Raw genomic sequence first — 25490 nt, forward strand, 5'->3', positions numbered from 1 at the left:
ATATAAACACAACTATTTATCTTAAATTCGATAACTAACGGGGACTGTGCCATGTGTGGCTTATTTCCTATATTCTTGAATGTTCCCTTCTGTTCTAGGGCTATGTGGGCGAGCCCTGTTTGTTGGTTGTCATCTTTAGTATTGGTTTTGAGGTCATTCATGTAGAATAGATGGTTAATGTTACCCTTCTGGCAGTCGTATCCACACGTGGTTTTATTGAGCATTGTACCAGGGGGAGCAATGGCAGACAGAAGAGCAGGGGTGCGTCTCCTTGGAAAATCTCAATGTTGTTGTTTACTGGGCGTGGTTCTAGTCATCATTCGTCAAATATACGGTGGTTTTTTGTGATTTTAGAGATGGACGTTGTGATGGTAGGGCATATTCTGTACATTTTATCTACCTGCAGTCACAATTGGTTAGTCACTAATCAATGTTATGTGGTCTCCAACCATTACAAAGTCACTGCCATTGGGGTCGTCTGCACTGAACAGATTATTAACCATGCCACCACTTGATTATCAAACGCGACAAATTCATGGCAATAAAGGACAAATGTAATTACACTAAAGTTATGCTAATTACATCAAATTGATGACATTATTAAGTTTGCTACTCCAATATATTGCCCATTGTAACGAGTTGCACCAAAATCGAACAACTCCAAGCACAGGTGGTCCAGCGTTGACATTTACCCTAAATATCCAATTCACCTTTACAATTACAGCTTTTACCTGGGTATAAATTCAACAAATACATTGCCCAAACTTATACTCACGATGCGATGTTCTCCACCCTGTCTCGTTCTAACAGAGACCAGTGCTCCCAAACCATGCTGCCAATCACCCATACAATATAATTTCTCTGGTACATGCTATTACAGCAACTGAGTATCGAAACCTCGAATGTTTCTATGTATGCCGACACATTCGATTGCTGCAGACATGTGCTCACCGCAAGGACAATTTGACCATTTTTTATATCAATGCAGTGTCCACCTGCCTGACAATGCATTGACTCCACACATCGTACGAACATATTTGTATGCAAACACTGAGATCACCTTATTTCACCTTACGTTTTCAGTGTGTTCCAATGCAGGATTACAACACGCCGGTCCACAAAAATTGTTCAATACACCATGGCTCGTGACATTTAAATATTAGTGAGAATACATAAATCAAGAAAAAAATACAACACACAAGAAAACTGGATTTCTTTACACACACTATAGAAGAAATGTGCTGATAAACGAATGAATATCAAATTAAATCTCAAGCGGGCGGTATAAGGCTCCTTCAATATACTGACCTAAATTGTGAAAATTGAATGCAATGTAAAAAACATACTTTCAAGTATAGAATTTTTTTTAATTTCTCCCCAGCACGACAATGCAAGTGAGAGCATGTTGTGTTTTGGACTCCCTGGAACGGATGCAACAGGTGATATTAAGTTTCATTTTGAACCGACCGATTTCAATACATCGAACTTCACGTCAAATTGCTGTCACTTGATAAATAAATCCCACTTCCGAATGACCGTACAGTTTCGAAAATGGAAAATTGTGACTGACATCTAGCAAATTAACACACAGACCAAATTTATTATTTTTAAATTTGTAATTAAATGTTCATCAATATGAGATGCCAATTGTTTCTAACTGTTTATACGTTTCTCAGTGAGTGAGCACAATACTGCTATTGAAACAAGCACGTTGCCACTGCTAGCAATATCCAAGAGCAATTGCACTCTGTATTCGTGTATTTAGCGTAAGTCAAGCATATACTAACACATTGACAATTGCATTTATGCCTGGTAATGGCTTAATCGTGTACATAATCCAATGAAAACGGATGTAGTGGATTATGGAGTGTCGACATATCAATGTCCAGCTGGCATAAGCGACAATTCTCTTTGAATTGTACGTTTCTAAGGGTGGTCGAACGGCATTCAGCACTTGGGTACTCAGGGCACAGTTGGTGTTTGAATTGAACCGGCTCTAAGTAAAGTTAATCAAACGAGTGATGAAAACCGATGAAAAAGCAAAATGAATACAGAAACCACTTCACCTCCCTGAACCATTGAAACATTGTTCATTTACATAAGGTCAAACGGCTATATTCAGTGTTTTGTCATATCGTGTCACATGACGTCGATTGTACTCTTCAAATATCTTCATATGGATAGCTAACCCAGCAAAAACTCTTATATAATATGAGGTATATGCCCTGACTGTCAGCACTAATAGTATGGTTCGAGCCCAGCAAGGCCAACTTTTTCAGGAGTTAAGGAAGAACTCTCATTCAGAAAGGTCTGACACTAAAAAAAGCGGCAATACAGAGTGGACTTACATAAATAAGCATACTGTCACATGACAACAGTGGTATGATGTACATAATAGTACATATCTACTTACAGAGTGTCAACACTGATCTGAGATAACCCCAAGACCTGAAAGGAGAGTACATACAATAGAAGTGAATGAATATGAGAGAACACGTGCTGCATTTTGTAGCACCTAAATTGTTTTCAATAAAACAAACATTACATTTTTTACATTTTATAGCTGTTCTTGTGTGCATTAAAAATCTATAAAATACCCCCCCCCCCGGGCTAGAAATACTTGATTATTAATATAATGATATCGATGGTGATTAATTAGGGAATACCCCGGTAAAATCTGCTGGAAATATGCATTATAATGTTTGATCCCCACCGGTCTACATAAACTTGACAGCATGAAGATAGAAATCGTGTATTTACTACGCCACCCAGGACGTGACACTAAGGCACGTATTTAATGTCAATGTCACCGTCATAATTAGTCACATTACAGCACACTGTGAGACCAAGTATATACAAGGTGACAGAGGAAGGTCGTATATACGGATTTAACTTAATGAGACCCTGATATTCAACTCACTAAATAGGACACTAGGAAAGGTTTGTTTGTTTTTTTTGATCAAATTTTAATAACATTTGCATATCACGCGAAAGCATTGGTTAATTATATGTATTTATGTAATTGTTTTCAACAAAAAACGGATATTTAAAAAATATCATCACATACATTCTTTTTTTTTCAGTGTTGCAAATTTTCAATACTGTCCACAACAATATGGCGGCGCGCTGTTCTAGTATTTGTACATACCTCGATTTCCAATTAGTTGGCGCACTGGTATATTCCGGTAGGTAAACGATTATAGGCTTCTGTATAGACTCAATGTGTTACGATACATTTAAATTATTCACATGAGACCCAATAGCCTGAATGTAATTACTATCTTGTCTGTATTTAATTGATGGTAAACATTCTTAATATCAAAGGTAACAGTCAAAGCCGTATATACTTCTTGTTTATGCATGCAATTATTGACAATGTTAATGTACGAGCGTATAATCCGTATATTTAGCTCATGCATTTACATTGAAACGCACTCTTTTATTCTCGGTCAAAATAGCGTGTTTAAAGTCTAATAAATATAAATTATAAATAGATCTCATAAATCTCTCATCTGTTATAAATCGAGATCTCGAGATCTCGTTAGTGAGAGAGCGACGATATTTGTTTTTGCTTCTCAAAAATTGTGACATTCTCTTCCGCCATCGCGTCAACTGTTCCCCTGATAGATGTAAACGTGATATTTGTAACAGTAGAGGCGATGACGGGGGAAATAGAACACTATTTTTTATGTAAAAGCACATCTCGCAGCTCTCTCGGCTTGAGTGAGATTTTGGCGGCCATTTTGCGTTTTAGGTCTGAACATTCGCCTGAACATTATTTTTAGAAATACCTTGATTATATTCACGGTTATGTGACAACACATTGTTAGCTAAATATCGTTCATATAGCAGATTCGAAATATTATTTACTGTATTTTACAAGAGTGATTGCCTGGAAACAAGATACAACTAGTGTGTGTCTTGCCGGAAATATTAATTGGGTGTATCGAATATCCGAAGCAACGGTCAGTGTCAACTCGGTATAGTTAATTGCTTGTTTATCTAGAAGTACATGACAACCCCTTGAAGATTCATAATTATAAAGATGAATATATATTTTTCGTTTGGCTTACGGTTCAATGTGTAACATTACAGGACAAAAACAAATACATGTTTCCTTAAAAACTATTTCACTGGTCAGTCTCGACAGCTTGGTATGTATCGTATAAAAATATGGTTTTGAATGTAGATTCAATATAATTATGTGTCCGACCTGTTTCGACATCAGCAACTGACATATACGCGGAATGCAAACAGTACTATCGCTATTTTGACTAGTACGTAATTGATAAATGATGCGTTAATTACCAAGGCACCATGCGCGATCAAAGTCAAATAGTTATTCACAATGTTTATTTTTATTACCAGCAATTGATTAATGTGAACGTTTAATGTGTCACGGTCACAGATTGTCTCTTCGACTACACAGTTTGAGGTACACATGCTTGTAATTCTATTTTTGGTGCAATGTCTAAACATGTCAGTCAAACAATGAAGAGGAATGAAAACGAATTACTCAGTTTTATATACTGATACATGCTAACTCTCCGTGCACTAATCATTGCATGGTTTATTCAGTAATTAGGATTAAGTACAAATCTTAGTAAACATGATAAGCTGACATTGTAATATTTTAATTAAGAGTTCACCTTATCAGAACATTTGGACAAGGTATATGTGCGCGTAAATACATTACACTCGGCGAAGCAACAATATATAATCATTCGTATCTAATCGCATGAGACATAAACCACTATTTAAATTTTAATTCTATTTTTGTGGCCGATCGAACTATCGAGAAAATAAATACCTTTTTTTGTATTACCCATTTTATCGTGTATTCGGTATTCTGATGATTTGTAATGAAAATACGAGAGGGGCAGAAGTAATTAACATGGTTCAGGAACGGGTCTGATATTTAATGAAAAAGCCCCAAGGGCATAATAAACAGGAATACTCGTACGATATTTTGCTGTCTCTGGCAGTCCGCCGTGTAATATATATACTAGGAATCGAATTTCATCTGATCGATGAAGTTTAGGTGTAGGTAACACCACGGGAAAGATTGATCATGCGAGGGCCTAGCCCCAAGCTTTTCCGCGATGACTCGTGGTGTTATTCGCTTATACACTGGCCACTACAATTTAATTTAAAATAGTAGGTGAGGTTAACATATTTTTTCCACCAACACACAGTTGTACAATTTCCACCATTTGCTGACACTGACCACTAAGCAGCCTTGCTCATACCAGCTGTATGTCTTTAATGATAAAATTAACTTAACATTTTCAACACCTACAATGAAACTTGCAGGTCAGTCTATTTAAAGATTGCAGAGGCTGGTTATGGCCAGTAACACCATGGCTGGAAATCACCAGCTGCAGTAACACTATCCGTCGTTGAATGGTTATTTGCAAACAGCTAGTGCAGACATAATTACATCTACACTTGCTACCCATCACATATTCATCTTACGACAAGAAATGTATAATATAGACATTTATTTATAATAATACTGATGCCTCCACCTTCAGAATAATCACATACAAAACAGCAACCTAGTTATAACACCAGGTAGTTATATTGAATATAAACACAAAAGATTTCATTCACAAAATGTGAAATACGTCATTTAAGAAAACCAGTAAAGTGTTATTATATTATATTTGTGTGTAGATTACAACACCGATGTACTTAATTCATTAATATCGCTGTAATTAATAACTTGAATTGGATTTCTTCAAATTAAATGTATACGTGAGCAAGATTTATTAAGCTAGACACTCCGGCAATGTCATGGAAAAGCGTATTTTATATTCGCACGCCTGTAATTGAGAATTAATTTGACGATTTATTGTATATATACATTCACCCTGAAGTCGGCCTGTCGTTCATGTGGTTTGGGTTATTATTGGGTTATGCAAACGCAGCAACCCACAGTTTGTGAGCGTACATTTTTTAATTATGCGTCTTGCTTGGAAAATTAATCCTCGTGCCAAGGTTGGACGTAAATATTGATCTTAATATACCAACATCGCAATCTGACATATAGTTATAATGGGTAATATAAAAATTATATTGCATACATTTGTAGGAAACACTTGAACTCCGTAGCAACATATCCATAACAGCTAATTTGAATACATTTGGTATGCCTGTGACAGTTTAAAAGAGTACCCTGCGATTAGAAAATAAATGCCCGACTTGTTAATTATATTCCATGATTGCAAATGTTGAAATTGTTATTACAGGAATGATCGGTGTAATTGTATTAGACAAAGCCTTTCAGTATGACATGCACGCATGCATCGGCTGTCATGGGCAAGAAGTTATCTCGTATGCCACTGAAAACAGTAATAACGTGTGTGAATAGATTATTGTGTTGGAGACTTACAGCAATAATAGACGTATTTATGGTGAATCATAAATTACAGTATATGTTCTGCACGTATTTCACTGTCGCCTTAGGGGTAGTATACCTGACTTCAGTGGAATGAGTGATTATAATCTAATATGGAAAAACAGGGACGATTCATCACAATCGGCGGGATGCTGCAGCGTACACTTGACATATATTAACCCTAGACATGGCCCCGGCCAAGGTCTGGTAGAAGCGAAGACGTGCACGTGGCTATTCAGGTCAACGTCAAACTGAGTCTGTCAATACGAAAACAATATACTTCTTAAGTTCGTAAATTATAACCATGTATGTCTTTTGAAACCTTAATTAAATCGTATTTTTTGCTCCTCAAATATCTATAAATTACAATTATTGTTTCAAAATATAATTCGATACAAGATGATAAACGATTATTTCGTTCAATAAACAGGAATTTTAGGATTATTCTTATTACACATAAATTCGGGGAGATCAACAATGTCGCTTCAGAAATGATTGACATACGAGAAAAAAAATACTGGCACTGAAGCAAGTAACATGACATGCATTGCTCAAATACTATTGTTTACATGCTTGAATCGAATTGTATGTCCAATAAGGTCACGAGATATATAACATATGCCGCGGATACAAGAAGTATGTTTTTGAAAGCTGTCGTACATTCTTAGTATATATGTTTTAACAGTTAGAATAAATATGTACATACATTGATTTCAAAACATATTAACAAAATATATCAGACACATCCGTATTTATGTATATATTTATTTTAAAGCGACATTTGTATTATCTCGTGATATTACAGATATTTGCCGAGATTTAAGGTCTGCGTTACCCATATTGCTATGCAATGATATCTTTGTTTTCACGCTGTACATTTATAAAGGTATATCGGTTTTTTAGAGCAGTCTCAGAAAACTCAGGCTTGCCAGTGTCCGAGTCCTTCTGTTTACAGTCGACGTTGTGTCTGTATTTATTTACTATATATTAACATGCTTAATACATGCTTAATACACTGATTAGATATACATTGACCCCATGGTAAATAATAGGATTAGTGGTGAATTCTCTCATTTATATCTTGCATACGTGACAGGAATATACAATATTAAATTGCTTGATTGGGATGAACAATCTGGAGCTTGATAAAACTACTCGATGCACGTTGTGCATTTATTTTCCACCATTTGTTTCATTATCATTATTAAATAATAAAAAAATATATAATATTGTTTTTTACACAACCTTCAGAACAATTACATATAAAAACAGCAATCTATTTATAACACCCGGTATATTATGTTTAATTTACTATAAGTGTGAAAAACGTCATTTAAGAAAACCAGTAATATGCTATATATATTGGTGTGTACAATTACAACACTGACGTACTTAATTCATTAATTCAGCCATCGTTCAATTCAATCAATCAAACGCCAAAGTAACTTATCAATGTTTACATTTGCCATACCGACGTAGTATTTATATGTCAGATTGTATCGATGCCAATATAACGGCAAGATTAACGTTATTAGTTGATCCCATATTACATGTCACTTACATCTATACAGTGTGACGTAGATGTCCAACAAGACAGAATTGACAAGGTCATTTTGCACACTGTGTATTAGAGGATTGTTTGAAATGTGAATAAATCTGGTAGATTCGGTCGTAAGTAGAAGTGCCTTTTAAAGATCAACATACCAGCGCACGTTTGTATATGTTCTTTGATTTTCTTAACATTCACTAGGCTAATGCGATCAACGTGTATCTGAAGACTAATTACAGTGACGGGCACAGAGACAAATATAGTTATCCCGTATAATATGTGACTTGCATGTCATAAAATAGAGTAACATTTTTCATGTATACATACAATGTAATAACACTCCCCATAATCTCATTGATTGGTATAATACAATGAATTCAAATTGTTTGCATCTAAGCATCAATCATAATCTACACAAATACGTTATAGGTTTTACGCTATATCTCTTGGAAGATTGCTATCAATTCAGATGATAGATATCTTACATGTCAGCTGCACGGCCATTAACACTGATTAAGTGAAGGCCATAGATTAAAGTGATTTCAAAATTAATATTGAACCAAGCAAAAATTCAATGCATTCACAAAACCGTAAAAAACATCCTAATCACAAACTGAATGCAATCTTGTATACAAATGAGAGCAGGCACTCAACGATGTCTTGAGTACGCGCTCTAAACACATATGCTTTCTGTACTATTTGCGCTTTTGGCGATAAACAGGATAACAATATAAAAAAATATAGATCCCGTCAAGGCTGAAAATGAAATTTACTCGATCGTTTAATACTAAAACTGATTTCACTCAGAATATATTATCGATATATACAATGATAGTGTATTGGTGTATTCGATTCGAGGTTATATTCTTTTAGTGAAATATCTCGTGTAAAAGTTTATGTAATTGCGAATGGACTATTTAATTAACTAATTAACAACTATTATAGTTAACAAACAAACCAAGGATACAAAAAAGTTTAACTTGTGCTGTCAGACTGCATTTCCTTTTCCTGTGATTCTGTGTCACATGTCAACTTTGGTCCACATACGTCATAATCATACATTCCAATTGTCATCAAGTGTCCATTTGATCAGGCACCAACTGTTGACTTCACAGCACCAAGAACGTCCCGTGAATCCACTTTGAACCGATTTGAGGTGAACTAGACTCGATGACGGTGTCACGGTATCATGCCCGAATTTCGAACGAGCCTGCAGCGTTACTGACGTATTGCAACGTCACATCACGTGAATTTGAAACCCGTACGTCGTATAATATTAAAGCAGCCTGAGGCTGATGAAAATTGAAACATAATTACATAAAGATTCATTTCATTTTTTTTGGTGTTGTATATCAATTTGTATGTATAACATGTACTCTCTGATATATAGTGTTAACACGCCTATACAATTGAATAAAGATCATTATATTAACGCTTGAAATATGATATTTTGCGCATTTTCTTCGTTATACATAGTCATTACACCTCGAAAATATCGTGACCAATTAGTACTCCAGCTAAAGAAGTTATCGCCATTCGATAGATATAGATTAGGTATACTATTACGAAATGAAATCAATATGAATATACTGAGTTAAAACCTGTACCAACATTTCTGGCAAATCACAAAAATTTATAAAGTACACGGAACACGAACTCTGAACGTTCCAAAAGACACAACTATAAATTTGTTATGATTATCAAATCTATACTTCGTCGTTTTTTCTCATACAATAAATAAATAAATAAATAAATAAATAAATAAATAAATAAATAAATAAATAAATAAATAAATAAATAAATAAATAAATAAATAAATTAATTAATTAATTAATTACAGCGCTGTAAAGAGTTTGTTTGTAGTTTGAATCCGCCCATTGCTGGAGATGCGGGTCACGTGGTTACGAACGCAGAAATTGGTGTCGTCATAGGGGTCATATGTCATCGCAACAATGGCGGAGTCCCGAAGTATCGCTTAAGTAATGAACATGGGTTTTTTTTTCTATCCAAACTTAGCTATCCAATTACGCAACTGTATGTTTTTTAAAGAAAATACTTGTACGGTAGACCATTTAGTAGAAGACACATTGTTTTCGAATTCGTTTGTGCGGGCAAAGTTGGTTAGCGATGGAAAGAAGGAAAATCCATCGTCGTCGGTCCTTGGGGGTCGTGGCTCGTCGGATCCTCCTCAGTTTAGGCAATTCCAGAACGAATTAAATTGATTTTTTTTATTTATTGTACAGGATTGTGTATTTCTATTTCACGAGCATTTTTTTGGTTTTATGATATCCGAGAAGCGACGGCTGTTATGTCAGTAGTATGTAATCAGCCAGCTTAATTCTTAAGCAAAGGATTATGGGTAAAGTATGACATTATAGAATCTGTTGTGAGAAATTCAGAAAATGATTTCATTTATAACATGAGAAATACTCATATTACTCATGTATATAATTATAGTAATGAAAATTAGAATGTTAAAAATACACATTAAGTGAAGATATTGCCAACAACGTTAACAAAATAAAAATCGTTATTTTGGTCGTGAAATATAGAATGATATTTTGTTGTCCCCTTTTTGTGGTCAACGGGTAATATATCACCTATATAAGCTACTCACATTGGTAAATTGTATACAATATTAGAAAATTTGAGCATTTGGTAGAAAAACATAAAAATAAATATTTTCAGTCCTGTTTCCATGACAACTATTTTATTAGCATGTTTGACACCAGTACATGTATGCTACCATGTTCTCAATTTTCAGCCAATTTGAAGTTCAACTTTTGAAGTTATTAATAAAATCATTTTTTTTTTCAATCTCTGACAACAGATTCTATGATGTCATACTCTATAATTCTTTACTGAAGAATCAAGATGGCGGACTACATAAATTGATGAAAAGTTGAATATCTAGAGAATGAAAAGTGACATAAAAAACTGTAAATTGAATGTTCTTACATTTGCCGAGCTCTTTTATCTGGGAGTATTATGTTGTTAGCCTTGCTTTAAAAGTTCTGAAAAAAATGTTATGTACGTGCGGTCCTACTAATTACTCCCCGGGAATACCCTGGACCGATATTCAACTATTTTGCAAACATAACTGGTTGAAATCATTTTAACATGTCGTACAATGTCATGTGACTGTATATGAAATGAAGACACATATTATGACTGTATATAAAAATCACACAGACACAGATTTAACATTATACACAAGAGTATAGACCTATCCCTTCTACGGCAGGTCGAGGAATTTCCACGCCGTGTTAATTCTGTGGCTGTCACGTTAAAAACAGGTGGTACATAAAGTGGTACCAAACCAAAATGAGATACAATTTATCTGGGGAAAACGCACTAGGCCTATCGTAGTCATATCGTACGTAATGACAGTAAAATAAAATGATGCTATTGTCGCATTTTATTGTACTAAGAACAAAAACGAATTTTCAAAATATAAATATATAATACCCATATGTTCACATATTGTGTCATTTTGTTTGTATATGTGGCGATGTAAAACTAAAGTATACAGTTATTAATGGACATCTGTTCTAGTGTCAATCACAGAAAACTAAAGTATACCGCTATTAATGGACTATGTTCTAGTGTCAATCACGGGAAGCTAAAGTTACACGAGGTTTTGGCAAAATTACACAAATTTTTTACACTACCAACTTTTTGACGCAATGTTACACAATATAATGTCTGGTAAATGAATGTTCCTTCTTAATTCACTCAAAAATATTAAGATATACTAGTAGTAAAAGTTTAGGCCAATCAATATTGCGGTGATTGTCTCGCTCTCGTCCATAGCTTTGACACTGAATTGTACGGTTATTTATTATGACTATATGCGATCGAAGCTAATGTACCATTGTACGAATATATCTTTATAGTGTATAAGTGAATATTTTTGCCCCAGGCAGTACCATTTCGTCCCGGGGCAGCTCCTGCCCTGGCAGTAATTAGTAGGACCCATAATTCACATTTCTGTTGATGACATGCTTTTAAATGACCATTTTCACAGAATTCATGGTTCAAAATATGTTACAACCTTTCTGATGCATTTTGTGTACTTTTTCATTATCCAGACAAATGTTACACTAATGTCATCATCAAGTGATGAGATTCAAAGTAGTGTACAGGTTGTAAAAAGACAAATATGCGCAAAAGGATCTGGAAGCGGAAGAGTCAGTGAGAGTTGGCGAGGAAGTCACAAGACGATCATGAACAGGAAGAGAGAGAATGAAGTGAACATTCAGCAATCGTGAGCAATGCGGTCATTTTATAATTTATTTTAAATAAACAAAATAATAAATAAGTCTCTGGTAACAAATGAAAATATATATATGTAAATTATCCAAATTGGTGTTATTCAATGGTAGACGACCTGTGAAGCCACGACAAGAGAGCGGCTGTTGACTTTCGTCAAGAGATTATTTAGTCGCCAACAAAGCATGAAGTACTAAACTAGTGCCCCTGTCAGAATGCATCTGTTGTGGGTGGTACAAACAAACAAACTCTTTACAAACAATAGTAAGTTCAAACTCTATTTCACACTGTCATGAATAAAAAAAAATCCTGCTGGGATCAGTAAGAGAAAACAATCTACGCACCCATATGTAGAGAATCAATATTAGACACAAAGTAAATACAAAATAATTACAGTGAATTAATCACATAAAAAAATATCACAAAACAAAGTGATAGGAAAACAGTATTGAGCGTAGTTTTTCTGCCACTGTCCCACCCAGAATTTGTAATGATCTCCCCCTAATCATGTATATAGTAAGAATACATTGTGAAAATAAAACCCTTTAGAAACTCTGGTACTGTATTACATGTAGTAGTGTATATGATTACAGGTATGACTGTTGTAATGTTGTATTTTTTATGATCAGAATACAATAAATTCAATTTTTGGTTTAAGCCGGCTGAATTCTACAATAAAGTAAATACACATCTGCAAATGTGTATCCTAGTTTTTTTTTTTTTTTTTGTTAGCTAACCTTTGGTTTTCCTGGCCACAATAAATCTGAATGATCACAGCTGTAAAAACGAAGTAAATTCTGTGTGGTGTAATTTGAATATGACAGGTTAAAGGTCAACATTTCTGTTCATACATACTTTTACTGTTGCATTTCTGTTCTGAGCACCCCCTCTCAAACAATGTCTCTTGATGGTCTGCCCTATATTCAATCTCTGCATCAAGCCTGGAGTGTAAGCTTTCTTATAGTAAAATCATGTGATGACCTTTTAAAATATCTACCATTAGTGTAGCTAAATGTGGTACATGAAGGGTATCAAATACAAAGAGCTTTTTGAATGATAGTTTTATTTTATTACAGGAATTTAGAGAGATTATGCATGTGGGTATCCTAGCCACTGCAAGGGCATTCAGAAATGACCTTCTGGTCATGGATGAAGACTAAGATATAAACAAAACTAACCACCATGATGAGTAATCATGTGTATAGACAATTCATTTTATGGCAGCATGATCGTTTAGGATCTGGCATCACTTTCCTGAACCTTATGACCAATACAAACGTTTTATTCATTCCTGGAATATGATATATTACAACTACAAAAAAACTGAACAATTTGCACACAAATGTATGATTTGTGTGTATAATGCCCTAGTATGTTTCTGTTCTTCATGGAACTTTTGCCTCTACCAATGTAGCTATTGCAGATGGTATAAGAGCAATGTTAACAGAAATGCGTCTCTGGTCATCAGGTTCATGTACCATTGGTCTATACATCCCCTATCTGTCAGCCATTCTGAGATCCAGACTGTTGGTTTTAATTGTGCTATATGAGAATAGATCAGTTTTGAATGGTACCACCAACCATCTACCGCTTTTCTTATTGAAGATTCTTTTCTATCTAGATATAATACAACAATATTGTATATATGTAGTATTGTAATATTAAATTAAAGTTTTGCTTCAAATCATATTATTTATATCTCTACACACTGGTGCCATCAAGTTCACATTACTTTCACTGATTGGTTAATTAAGATTCATAGAACACCGATGCTTGATCAATAATCAACATGCACACTGTGGTGCCATCAAGTTCACATTACTTTCACTGATTGGTTAATTAAGATTCATAGAACACCGATGTTTGATCAATAATCAACATGCACACTGTGATGCCATCAGGCGTGCCTAAAACAGTTGTTGTCATGTTCAAATTTTGCAATTTCAATGTTTTTTTATAAAAATGGCCGCCATTTCACTAAATTTTATTGAAATTCAAAAATAATTTATAAACAACATTTAACCCATTATATTCTTGCCTTTGTACCAAATTTACGGAACTAACTGACGTGCAGATTTGGACTACGTCCAACGGGGACTAGTAAAGTCAATTTTGTACTCACCATTCTGATTTCTCTATTGTAATGTACATTGCGGTCCATTGCTGCAAAATGGTTTCTTGTTCTATAAATTGGGAGGGTGTATACATGCAAACCATTTACTGGCATATTGCAATATCTGCTGATGAAATGTTTCAAGCTCACCTATCTCCCTGTAAATGTAGTAAAAAGAAAGTGATTTTCTAGCTTCATACTTTCATCAAAATTGAATACAATTTGCTTTAAAATAACTTGATTGTTAAGCTCACCTAGCACGCAAGTAGTAAGGCATCTTCTTCAACAAAATATGACGCAATGCATCAATTGTCTTGGTTCCTCTCTGCAACCATTCGCCATCACCACTAGTTTCTTCTGTTCATTGACAACATGATTTAATATTCTCTGTAACGAGAACAATTTGGAACTGTTTATAATTTTAGCCTTTATTTTGATGCATTTTCATTTCAAGGTACAAAAAGGAGAAGTAATGTCCAGGATAGGTCATTGAAACAAAATATTGCCTTGCACATTAAACCATTATTGAACACAAGTCATTGTCAATGACATAGTTCCTATTAGAATGGGGATATTATTACATAGATAGGGCAGATCACAGCATGTTCCAGAGATGTGATGATGCCATCATTCAAACCATCTATTAATAACAATGTAGGATTTAAACACAAGTTGTATAGGGAAAAGCATGGTGCTTTAGAAACAATACCAGGTAACAACATCATAATCTGGCTTACCAGTTCTTTTATTCAGCTAAGATTAGATTGCTTTGAATCTGGACAGAATTTAAACTAATCATCTCAGCTGCAATTTGTAGATGAACATCAGTCACAATAAGTAGCTGCAATCCACCTAGAAACTGACCCCGTCAACCCATGTAAAGCACGTGAATAGGTGTATAAACATTATGTACTCGTGGACAATACAAATAATATCAACAATCAATTGCTTGACAATATAAAAGAACCAAAACTGAATATTCTCATCCCAAACACCAAATATTAACACAGATACATGCTCAACTACTGTCCTGTCGGTGCCGCATATTTCGGTGACTGGCAACTGGCTGACGACTAACTGTTGCCACTGAATTGTCAAAAGTAACGAAAATTGTAAACAAAGAGTTATTAAAGTGAATGTGAAACATCAATGAGTGGTGGTCTGCCACTATCGAGAGCCCTAGTCCTAGATGGATTACGACGCGATAAAATTGAATTCATAATGCAAAAACAAAACAAATGTATTTCCGTTTATCAATTTCATTTTTTTAAAAGAGCGCTTAAAACATGCATTCACTAACAAAACTCACAACAATATACGAACAATAATAACCAAAAAATAACAATTGTAAACTCAGTCAACTTACCGATCAAGGAACAAATCTTTCACTACCCCCACATTGGTTTGCGAATTCACTTCTGATCTATTCGTGGCCCACCGGGGTCCACCGCTCTATGTCGTCAAAAATATTTATTTTCCTGGCATTTCTTCTCGAGATGGTGCGTTATTAAAGGAGTATGTAACGAAAGGTAATCCTTCACTTTTCTACAGCGCGGCCATGTTTGCCCCGAATGTGGTACTAACGCATGCGCATTATCAACATTGCAATAATGTTATTGCTGTGTTTACATTGATTTTGCCTGTATGCACAATAACAATGTACAATTTCACTGAACGAGTATTATTTAGTGCGTTACAAGAGTTATGCTTTTAGATTCTGATAAATTACATATAGCATGTAGTATCAAGCAAGTGTGAAAAAAAATCAATTTCTCGTCCATATTGCATCTTTAATATGAATGAATATGTATTAGGTGAATGCTGAAAAACGAGTAGAAAAAAATGAAAAAGTAAGTTGCCAACACAGCACAGGTGGTCAACCTTTTTTACATTATTCATATCACGTATTTAACAAATTTAAAAAAAAATATTGTGATCACGGTTGCTTTTAAGTTTTCTAGTATCTCAATTCCCGAATAACTGTCACCATTAAAGTGTCATGCATCAAATCCAAAAACCCGTGCTTCTTAAATCATTTCCTGCTTTTGCACTTCAGTTGACTTCATTTCCGCTTTTGTTCTATTTATTACAGTAACTGTGGCCCATATATACAATTAGTCGGCTACTTGAAACTCGGTTGTATACTTGCAAATCGCCTCGCTACATAAAACTCACTCCGCTACTTGAACATAAAAAATCAGTCAGCTACTTGAAAATTGTTCGGCTACTTGAGAATCGCACATCTACTTACAAATTTCGCCGCTATATGACAATTGTTCCGCTATCTTGAAAATTGCATGTTGTAAGGTAACCTTCCGACCTGAAAATATGACCCGGAAGTACAATATGCACTGTACACCATGTACGAGTTTTTTGTCGTACGCAAAATCTCACCCATAAAGCCCATGCAAAAATCGTGGTCGAGGTTCGGTCTTTAAAGCGGTATACTCAATCATAATTTGATATAAAATGAGATATACTTTTCACGTTTAAGTTGTTCATGACGGGGGATGGATTTGGAAGTTTGGTTAAAATAGCCATACCAATAGTGCTAAAAATGTATGTCTTATCACGTCAGTGCCCGGACAACTCGTCCAGTCCTGCAGAGTCTTAGCAGTGTGCGTGTCTACAACTACAACGAGTGCAAAGTTTTCATTCGAGGCGGAGTCAGATTTTTCCACATTCAAACATTCCTAATGTTTCATATGTTTAGAGTCGGGGATGTAGTCTTTCATGAGTATGGTAGTCATCGACTCTGCCAACTAGTTGTACAACTTTTAACCAATGAAGAGACAGAATTCAGTTACATAACGAGTTATTTAACATTAAACACTATTTGGAATAACAACAATATTTCTATACGAAGTATAATAATTTATAATACTCAAGAATGCACAAAAACTAATCATGTAATTTGGTTGACAAAATCTCGATTGTCAAACTGGATATATGCAAGTTGTACTATATCGTATAGTAGAAACAACCCGGGCGAAGATACTGTTTATGGGCTCAGAGGTACCAAGTTCGGGGAATTATCCACAGAGAAGACACACAGAGAATCGAATCGTTTCAACCTCAGAAGTCTCATCTCAGCGCCACGTCGGAACTCTCCCAAGTCCGCGTTGAGACTGCGTGCCTCGTGGTGAGCTTGCAAAGACTAACTGAGATCAGCTTTATTCACTTTTCAACTGTTGGCCAATTACAAGCGAGTTTAAGAGCTCGATGCGTGGCCTCCACACATATAGCCAATCACGCAAAGTACTCAACACGCCATAATGTCTAATTAATTGCCCCTGATGTCGGGAAATAACTCTCATATTTATAGGCGTCTCGTTGACTTAACCAACTTCCATAGTCGACCATTATATCAGCCAGTTGTTCCAATCACTAATTCCCCAACATACGAATGAACCTGATCATGACAAGTTACGAGTAGGTGTGGATTACCCAGGGGTCATCAGTGAAAGTCATTTTGGCTGCAAAAAGCGGCCTCACCGAAATACATGAAAATATAAATCATGACAAATAACTTATAATTGCAAAACCATACGGATATCTGTAATATTTTATATCCAAAAAACAATAGTGTTAATTAAAAAGAACAGCGTTACGTTAAGTTAAGGAGCCCCGTGTTTATGTCGATTCATTGCTCTGAATTTAAATTTCAAAAATTGAATAATTGTTGTTAAATGATTGTCATGTAGCCGTCGGTCAATTTTCAAGTAACGGAGCAATTTTCACGCAGCCAACCGGCTTTTTTTCAAGTAGCTGAGCGACTTTCAAATAACGGAGGGATTTCCATGTAGCGGACCAATTGTATATATGGGCCACCGTAATTTATATTTGCATTATACATTATTAATGATGGACGCCCGAATGATATAAATTGGACTCGCTCAAACTGTGCAATCTATAATTTTAAATATTCTGGTTTGCCTGGTGCGGACACATTGTACTAAAAGTAATTTTGAACCAAATGACTAAACCAAACCGAACACAATTTACAGTCGACGTTGAGTTCGGTTTCTGTTCGTCCTTTTTATAATCATATGAACAATCACTGATGTGAACTCGTCGGACAGAAAATCCAATAATCCATAACTTTTGGTCGATTGTGGTAGAATGATTCACATTACATTAATGAGAAACAAATCTGTTGGTTTTGTATACTAGTATAGCAAACGGCGGTTAATGAAGTAGTTGACCTAAATGACTCGGGTGCCACAAGTCCTAAACATGCATACACCGCCATTAAGCATTAAGCACACCACTAAACCTAGCAATGATTGGGCATGTCTGAGCATGAGACGGCTAACACGGAACACGGTGCTCATTTCATTTAATTAAGATCTATTTCAGTCTGTGGTAGTAATATTAGCCGGTTGTCTACACGCGTAATTAGATATTCGTTGCCGCGAACGATTCAAACTCCAGCATGCGCAATTACACGTTCTGTACATGATATTCATAGTTTTTAAGATTCTTTTAAATATCTTAAAATATCTTAAATATGTATGCTTTAACCATGGAGTCTGGTAAATCTGTGTTTTGCAATTTCGCTTTTTAGTTTGGTAAATTGTTTAACTATATAAAATCATTTGGGACAATCGGGAGTTTTGGAAGAGATGATGGTATCCTGAACGCAAACCTGAGTTTCGTGTTATTGAAAACAAAAAGTGAAATCGCATCCCAAAGAATGCAACACCACTCGGATGACGGTGTTACTACAAAAATTAGAAACCTTCATGCGAACTTAAATTGTAAATTGAATTCTATAACAGACTGTAATATGATCTCTTTCTCTATTGTATGCAACGTACATTATTTATTACTTCAAACGTATTATCGGACGATGTCGGAATCCCATTCTATATTATCCTAAACAGCCATGCGTAAGAGATTTGATCACTTTGGGGGTAATTTGCATAATCGATTAAAATGCTAATTTGAGTATTATCTGTCGAACGTAGCTATATATTAAAAGAATATGTAAGACGGAGTGAATGGTTATGTGTGTAATGTAAGCAGTTATGACGTAGTCGGGAATTTCACGTTGTGAGGTATTGATTGCAAATTCGGTTTTCTCTTCCAATTACTCTAATTAGATTTGCTTGCTTTTCTTATATTTTGATTCCTTCATGTATACCTTCTGCTTACACATTTAACGCATTTGAAATGTTGTTCTTTTTGTAATCGCCTTAATGAGTACAACGTACACGTCAATCAACAACTGTCAACAAGAGAGCCTTTCAGTTATTCTACATACAAATTAAATAGCGACCGTCCCATGGCACTGAGAAAAAACGTGATATATAAACATGTGGATGCACTTATGTCTACAATATGCGTTTTGTGACATCTTTGGGTCTATTTTAAAATCATAATTTTAGAAATGTCGATAGTTATGCAACATTGAACACATTGACCGCGCATAACTAGCAAAACAATTGTTTATTAATACTTATTTAGACACAATTATTCCGAGACCATTTGTTGTTTTTCAACCAAAATATATCAAGACAATGTGTGTTGTGTTGAGTATTTAATAGTCACATTACGTAATTCACAATGACCCTACAGAACCAGGGTTAATAGATAGAATGATTCTGTGAGGACATATATTATACTAGATTTTGTTATGCTTCAAATACAACCATTTTTATACAAATTGTTTATTATGTTTTTCACCAAGTCAACTATACTCCTACTGTACTTAATAATCGATTGAAGATGATTAATTGTTGGTACTCTTGAACTGAACCGTTGAACACACTGAAATATATATCGAGCACTGTTCTTCAACTGACAAGAGGAAGCAACACTATAATATAATCAACGATCCTTGATTGTACTTTTCCACTATACTTTTCGTTGATCGACAAATCCATTTATATGACCAAACATTGGTATATTTTACAAAATAGAAACGTCTAACATCATCCATTTTAGATCATTGTTTTTATAATTTACATATACAAAATCAGTCTAACATGCCTTGGTACATTTCTGTGTTTGAAAAAAGCGACATGCCCTGAGCCATAATTTATCTCTTTCCGATTACTCTTCCCATTTCAGTCATCATCAATATAATGTGGAACAGCGCACAGACACGAACAAATGATCCGTGTTGATTGTACGTACAAAGCGTGAATTTAGTAAGTATTAATCGTTATATATATATATATATATATATATTGAACAACCGGAGACAATTTCTGTTTATTATTACGCACGACTGATGGGCAACGCTAATCGCGAGTCCGACATTAACTCAATTTAAAATGAGCAATAAAGAGAGTGATTTGTGGGTGAGAAGGAGATGATAGAATTATGCAAACATTTATTTTTGGGGTTAATTTCCAACCAGTGGATTTTATTCTAATAAATTAATAAAAACAACTATTCTTTTAAGCTAACATTCTTCAGGCGGGATAACTGTTATCAAATCCTTGCAGTATGTTAGTTATAATAGCTGTCAGACAGACCCTGTCTGACATTCACTATTCATCAGTGTCCCCAGTTGCAGCAATAATCTCTGATCTACTAGGCAAATACTAATTGCTTATTTCTTTGTAGGTTCAATAATCTGCAAGGGGCAGGTTTTCGGCGTACCAGCACAATTATGAAGATTGTAGTTGTGTGATTCAAGTAGACTTCACATCGTCTCACTGGTTGTCGTTTTGCTTAGGAAATGCGAGCAAACTAATAGATCTTTCCATTTGGATGGTTCTTCGCATATCTATGGGTATTACGCGTAGCAATTGTCATCCCGATCACCAGGAAGATAATTGAACTATTTATTTCCCGCGATACCGTAATTGGATTTCAAAATAAACGGATTACGAGGAATTGAACTCGAAACAACTTAGAGCGTCGGTCTTTTCCATCTAAATGCTCACAGCATTCGCTCATTACACAGATTATTTTGTTATTAATAACGCCCTACTCAATTCACTGTCGTATTAATTGTTACAGATTTAACAATATATCACGTGCACCACTGACCTAAATTACAAGAAAATCAACATTAACTTCGACTGACACAAGTATGGTTTACGGTGTTTATACGAACGCACTCTTAAAATAGGGGGTCCCGCGATCATTGACCGATGTTGAGTGTGCCCTTTGGTTGAAACTTATAGTCGTATTTCCATGACGAAAGAGTCTTTTGTCTTGGGCTTCTTTTCACCTTTTCTATAATTCTCTACATTTCTTTCAGCGAATATGTTAGTCTGTGTTTTGTCCGGTTCATTCGAGAAGACAAGACTCACAGTTCCACGTTTTTTCAGACGTTTTCGCTTCGACCGTTTTCCTCCATTCGAAACATTTCTTTGCGTTTTGCATCGGCAGTGAAGGGATGCTTTGAATGATTTTCGATACGTGTGACTCAAAAAACAATAACATATCGGGTTGAGCGATGAGCTGCATAATCCAAGCCACTGTACGAAGGGGAACAGTTTCATGGCTTCATCTACCGGGTGGTAGTCCGTCCAGATCGTAGCGACGTGATACGGAAACCACGAGATTGCAAATAGTAAGACTACTATTATCAGGAGCTTAATAACTTTACTTCGACTTTTATTCCGCGCTTCCAGCTGTTTATCAGGGTTCGCGCTTTTACCTAATTCGACGCTATTATTTGTCAACGCTTTGAAAATCATGGCATATGCGACGAACATGAATAACATGGGCAATGCAAACTGGATCAAAAACAGAGACATGTTATAGGCGTGTTTCAGATACATCGATCCCCATTCTTCTTGGCACGAAGTCACCTTCACTACACCGAAGAATTCCTGTGTGACTAAGCGATTAACGATGAGTATAGGAATCATCAGTATTAGTGATATAATCCATATTATTATTATCAAGATTCGTACCCGACGTCGAGTGTACAACACCTTGGCCTTCAATGGACTATGGATTGCATAAAATCTATTTAAACTCACTGCAGTCAGGATGAAGACGCTGGAGGAAACTGACATCCCCTGTACACATGGAGTAAGCTTGCACAATACTTCCCCGTAAATCCATTCCTGATATATAACATTGCCCAGTGTTATCGGCATGCACACCAACACCACAATAAGGTCGCACACAGCTAGGTTAACAAGAAAGCAATTAATGATCGTTCTTATATGCTTGTTGCGAATCCACGCCACAATGACGAGCGTGTTGCCGATGGAGCCCAGGGTAAATGCGACGGAATAGAGCAGGATGAGCGCAATAGTAGAAGGGGAACGGTGAGTGTACATACCCTGGCGAAATAACTGAACAATCTCGTCGGCCGAATAGTCCAAGGAAAACTTATCCAAATCCGTGCCATTGCGTTCTGTGTTGTTACATCCATAACTCAACACTTGGTCGATTTCGGGATCGAGCACTATGTCCAGTAAAAGTTGTTCTACGTTCGCACTATTGTTACAACCCATGTTGTTTACCTGATGTGCGGAGCGTGATCGCCGAATGAAGGTTATTATACTTGCGTGGCTGATTCTACTGAGCATGAGCAATGTAGTGTTCGGTGACGATGTTCGTTTTTATGTTAGAACACGCGTCAGCGGGTGAGTAATATTAGTTGTGTATACTCCCGCTCAATATTTCAATATTAATTATTTGTTTCTTATACATTTTAATTATTGTAATTTTCCGTGGAAGTTAATTATTCCTTTTTTATTTTATTTTTATTTCATTTTTATTGGTATTTCGTGAATTTTAGACTGGTTCAATGTATTTAATCGTTTTTTATTCTCTTTTTGAAAAGGTGATTTGTCTAAGTTGCCGTGTGACCTCATCGCATTATGGACAGCAGCCGAACACTAACACCACTGGTAACCACTAATTAAACATTTTATTTTGTTGAAAAAAGAAGGTGAAAACCCGAAACTCATATGGAGAAGAGGTGATCTGATATGTGTAATGTTATGATTCAGAAATGGTTTTATAAATTATATATTTAGCAAACTGCTCACTCAAATGCCACAATACTACACAAAGGTTTCAAACGCTCGACCGATGGTCAATTAAGCTCAAAATTAAAATCAGAAATCTTCAAACATTTGAAAAAAAAAGAATTATTGACATTATCAAATATTATATCCATTTCTTTACAGCATTATCTGGTTGGATCACGCCGATTGTTCTTCCGGACAGCGTACTGTGCGTAATATAGTATGGTGTTCGTAACTGCTATTCATGAACCAATTAGCACAACCGCCGGTCTCTCCGTGTATATCGACACGCTTTCTTTTACATTGAAATGTAACAATATAGCCTACATGGCCTCTAGACAGAAGAAATGCACAATATCATTGTTAATTCGAGTTGTTCAATTTAGACACTAGTGCCATGACACTGTGCTAAACTAAAAAAACATATACAGTGTGTATATTCCATAATGCACGACAGTGTCAGGTTTAGACCATGTCATGCTAATTTCAGTCTAATGCATCGATAAGTGCGATACTGTCATTACATGTAATAAACAATCTAGTGGTTTTATTGTTCCATTCAAGCTGATTGACTAAATGGCTGACATTCTTAAAGGGCGGTGGTCGTCGAGTCGCGTCCTGTTGGATATGGAATGTATACAACGCAGCGCGGTGACCACCGCCCTTTAAAACAAGGCGTCAAATAGCTCAATAATGTGTGATTTCACATTTTACCTCGGCAGAATATTGATTCTGTTAGATGTCAGTTAAAATATGCGCGTGCTTATAGTGTACGTGAAGTACCGATTCACCCCACCCCAGATTATCCACGCGGTCTAAGCACATTTCATTTGTTAACTAATTGAGTCGACTGAACGTTAACAGATTGACCAATGGCATAGAAGACAGATTGTCTCGACAAACAGTAAACAATTATTAATTGGTGGGCGATGACGTCACGTATATAAATTTCACAATACGCTACGTCCCCATCCTGCAGCTAATCACTAATAATAAGCCCCCCCCCCCCCCACATTTGAAATCTCACATATAGTTGAAAGAGAATGTCAACCACAAATTAAAGCATAATCATCGTAGGAAAATCAGTAGTTCAAAACTAGGGAACGAAAAATAATATTTTTCTGCGTAGTTCTATCCCAGACTTTCTAGTGGTCGTTTTATAATTGGAATTGGCACTTTCTACATGGCAGGACACTGAAAAAATACGGCACGGCACAGTGTATGAAAATACGGTGACGATATCCCTATTCCCTGAAGTCTAATTAGTCTTTAGTAATAAGACGATCACAAAATTCGACATCCTCTTAATATAGTGATTTTAAATTCTAATTAAATTTAATTATTATTTATTAAAATATTAGATAGAATTTGTCAATGCTGCATGTTTGCAAATATTTATCCTGATGTATTTTTCGACAAACACTATTTCTGTCGCTTGTGTTTGTTTTGGTGTCACATTTCCGTTTATTCCATTTTTTATCAATTTTGGTATTCTAAAATTCATAAAACAACTCTATGGAGAGCACTAAACACAACAACAAAGATTTTCTGTTTTTGACATTGTGAAATTGTTTCCTTCATTTTGGAAAATAGCCCGAAATCAACTGATTTTGACAAGTTATGTCAGAGATATATTAAGGATATTCCAAAATGAAATATATTCCATAAACGCCAATAATAATTTTCGTGATTACCGATTATATTATTAAAATCAAAAGATAATTTGGTATATTCTCAATATGTTTGCATTTCATTTTTCTTATGACTGAAAACAGCTGAATAAAATTACAACATATTTAGCGTATATGAACAATAACTTTAACAAATACGGTTGTTTTCTCCTGTAAAAACGAAAGAATTAAACTATTCGTGATTTGTTTTTGTTACCCATATATCTCATCTGAGTGTTCTGAGAGTCACTTTACCCTAAAACAAGCACAGTGTACACAAATGGGGTTTTCGACTATTTTAAGCTAAATACTTTGAAATTCTAAGACAATGTATGGTTTTGGAAAACAGGTGTTCGAAATCGGTGTTAATTTATGCAAATTTGAAGACTTTCTGTGATTATTGAATACGTCTCACAAATTACGACATCTGTGTCGTTTGATAGTTACGAAGTTGATATCAGATCCGTGAGCATACAAATTTGTTTATTAAATTTGAAATTGTACGGTTTCTCGTTTAGCATTCTACAATATATTA

General features: G+C 35.3%; 1 protein-coding gene and 1 long non-coding RNA gene across 2 annotated transcripts; one reads left to right on the forward strand and one right to left on the reverse strand.

The window, feature by feature from the left end:
- Positions 1–20673: 20673 nt before the first annotated feature.
- LOC100376047 (QRFP-like peptide receptor) lies at positions 20674–22766 on the reverse strand. The gene has a single exon (XM_002731604.3). It carries the CDS (start codon positions 22764–22766, stop codon positions 21471–21473), a length of 1296 nt encoding a protein of 431 aa, XP_002731650.2. The 3' UTR covers positions 20674–21470.
- Positions 22767–22817: 51 nt separating this feature from the next.
- Positions 22818–23848, forward strand: LOC144364556 (uncharacterized). The gene is made up of 3 exons (XR_013422872.2): positions 22818–22898; positions 23099–23236; positions 23448–23848. It is a non-coding gene; the product is annotated as an uncharacterized LOC144364556 (long non-coding RNA).
- Positions 23849–25490: the final 1642 nt, after the last annotated feature.

The sequence above is a fragment of the Saccoglossus kowalevskii genome, chromosome 8, assembly GCF_978046115.1.
Source record: "Saccoglossus kowalevskii chromosome 8, keSacKowa6.1, whole genome shotgun sequence".
NCBI lineage: Eukaryota > Metazoa > Hemichordata > Enteropneusta > Harrimaniidae > Saccoglossus > Saccoglossus kowalevskii.

Coding starts and splice junctions, on each gene's coding strand:
- LOC100376047 (XM_002731604.3), bottom strand. CDS start 22,766: ATGGGTTGTAACAATAGTGCGAACGTAGAACAACTTTTACTGGACATA.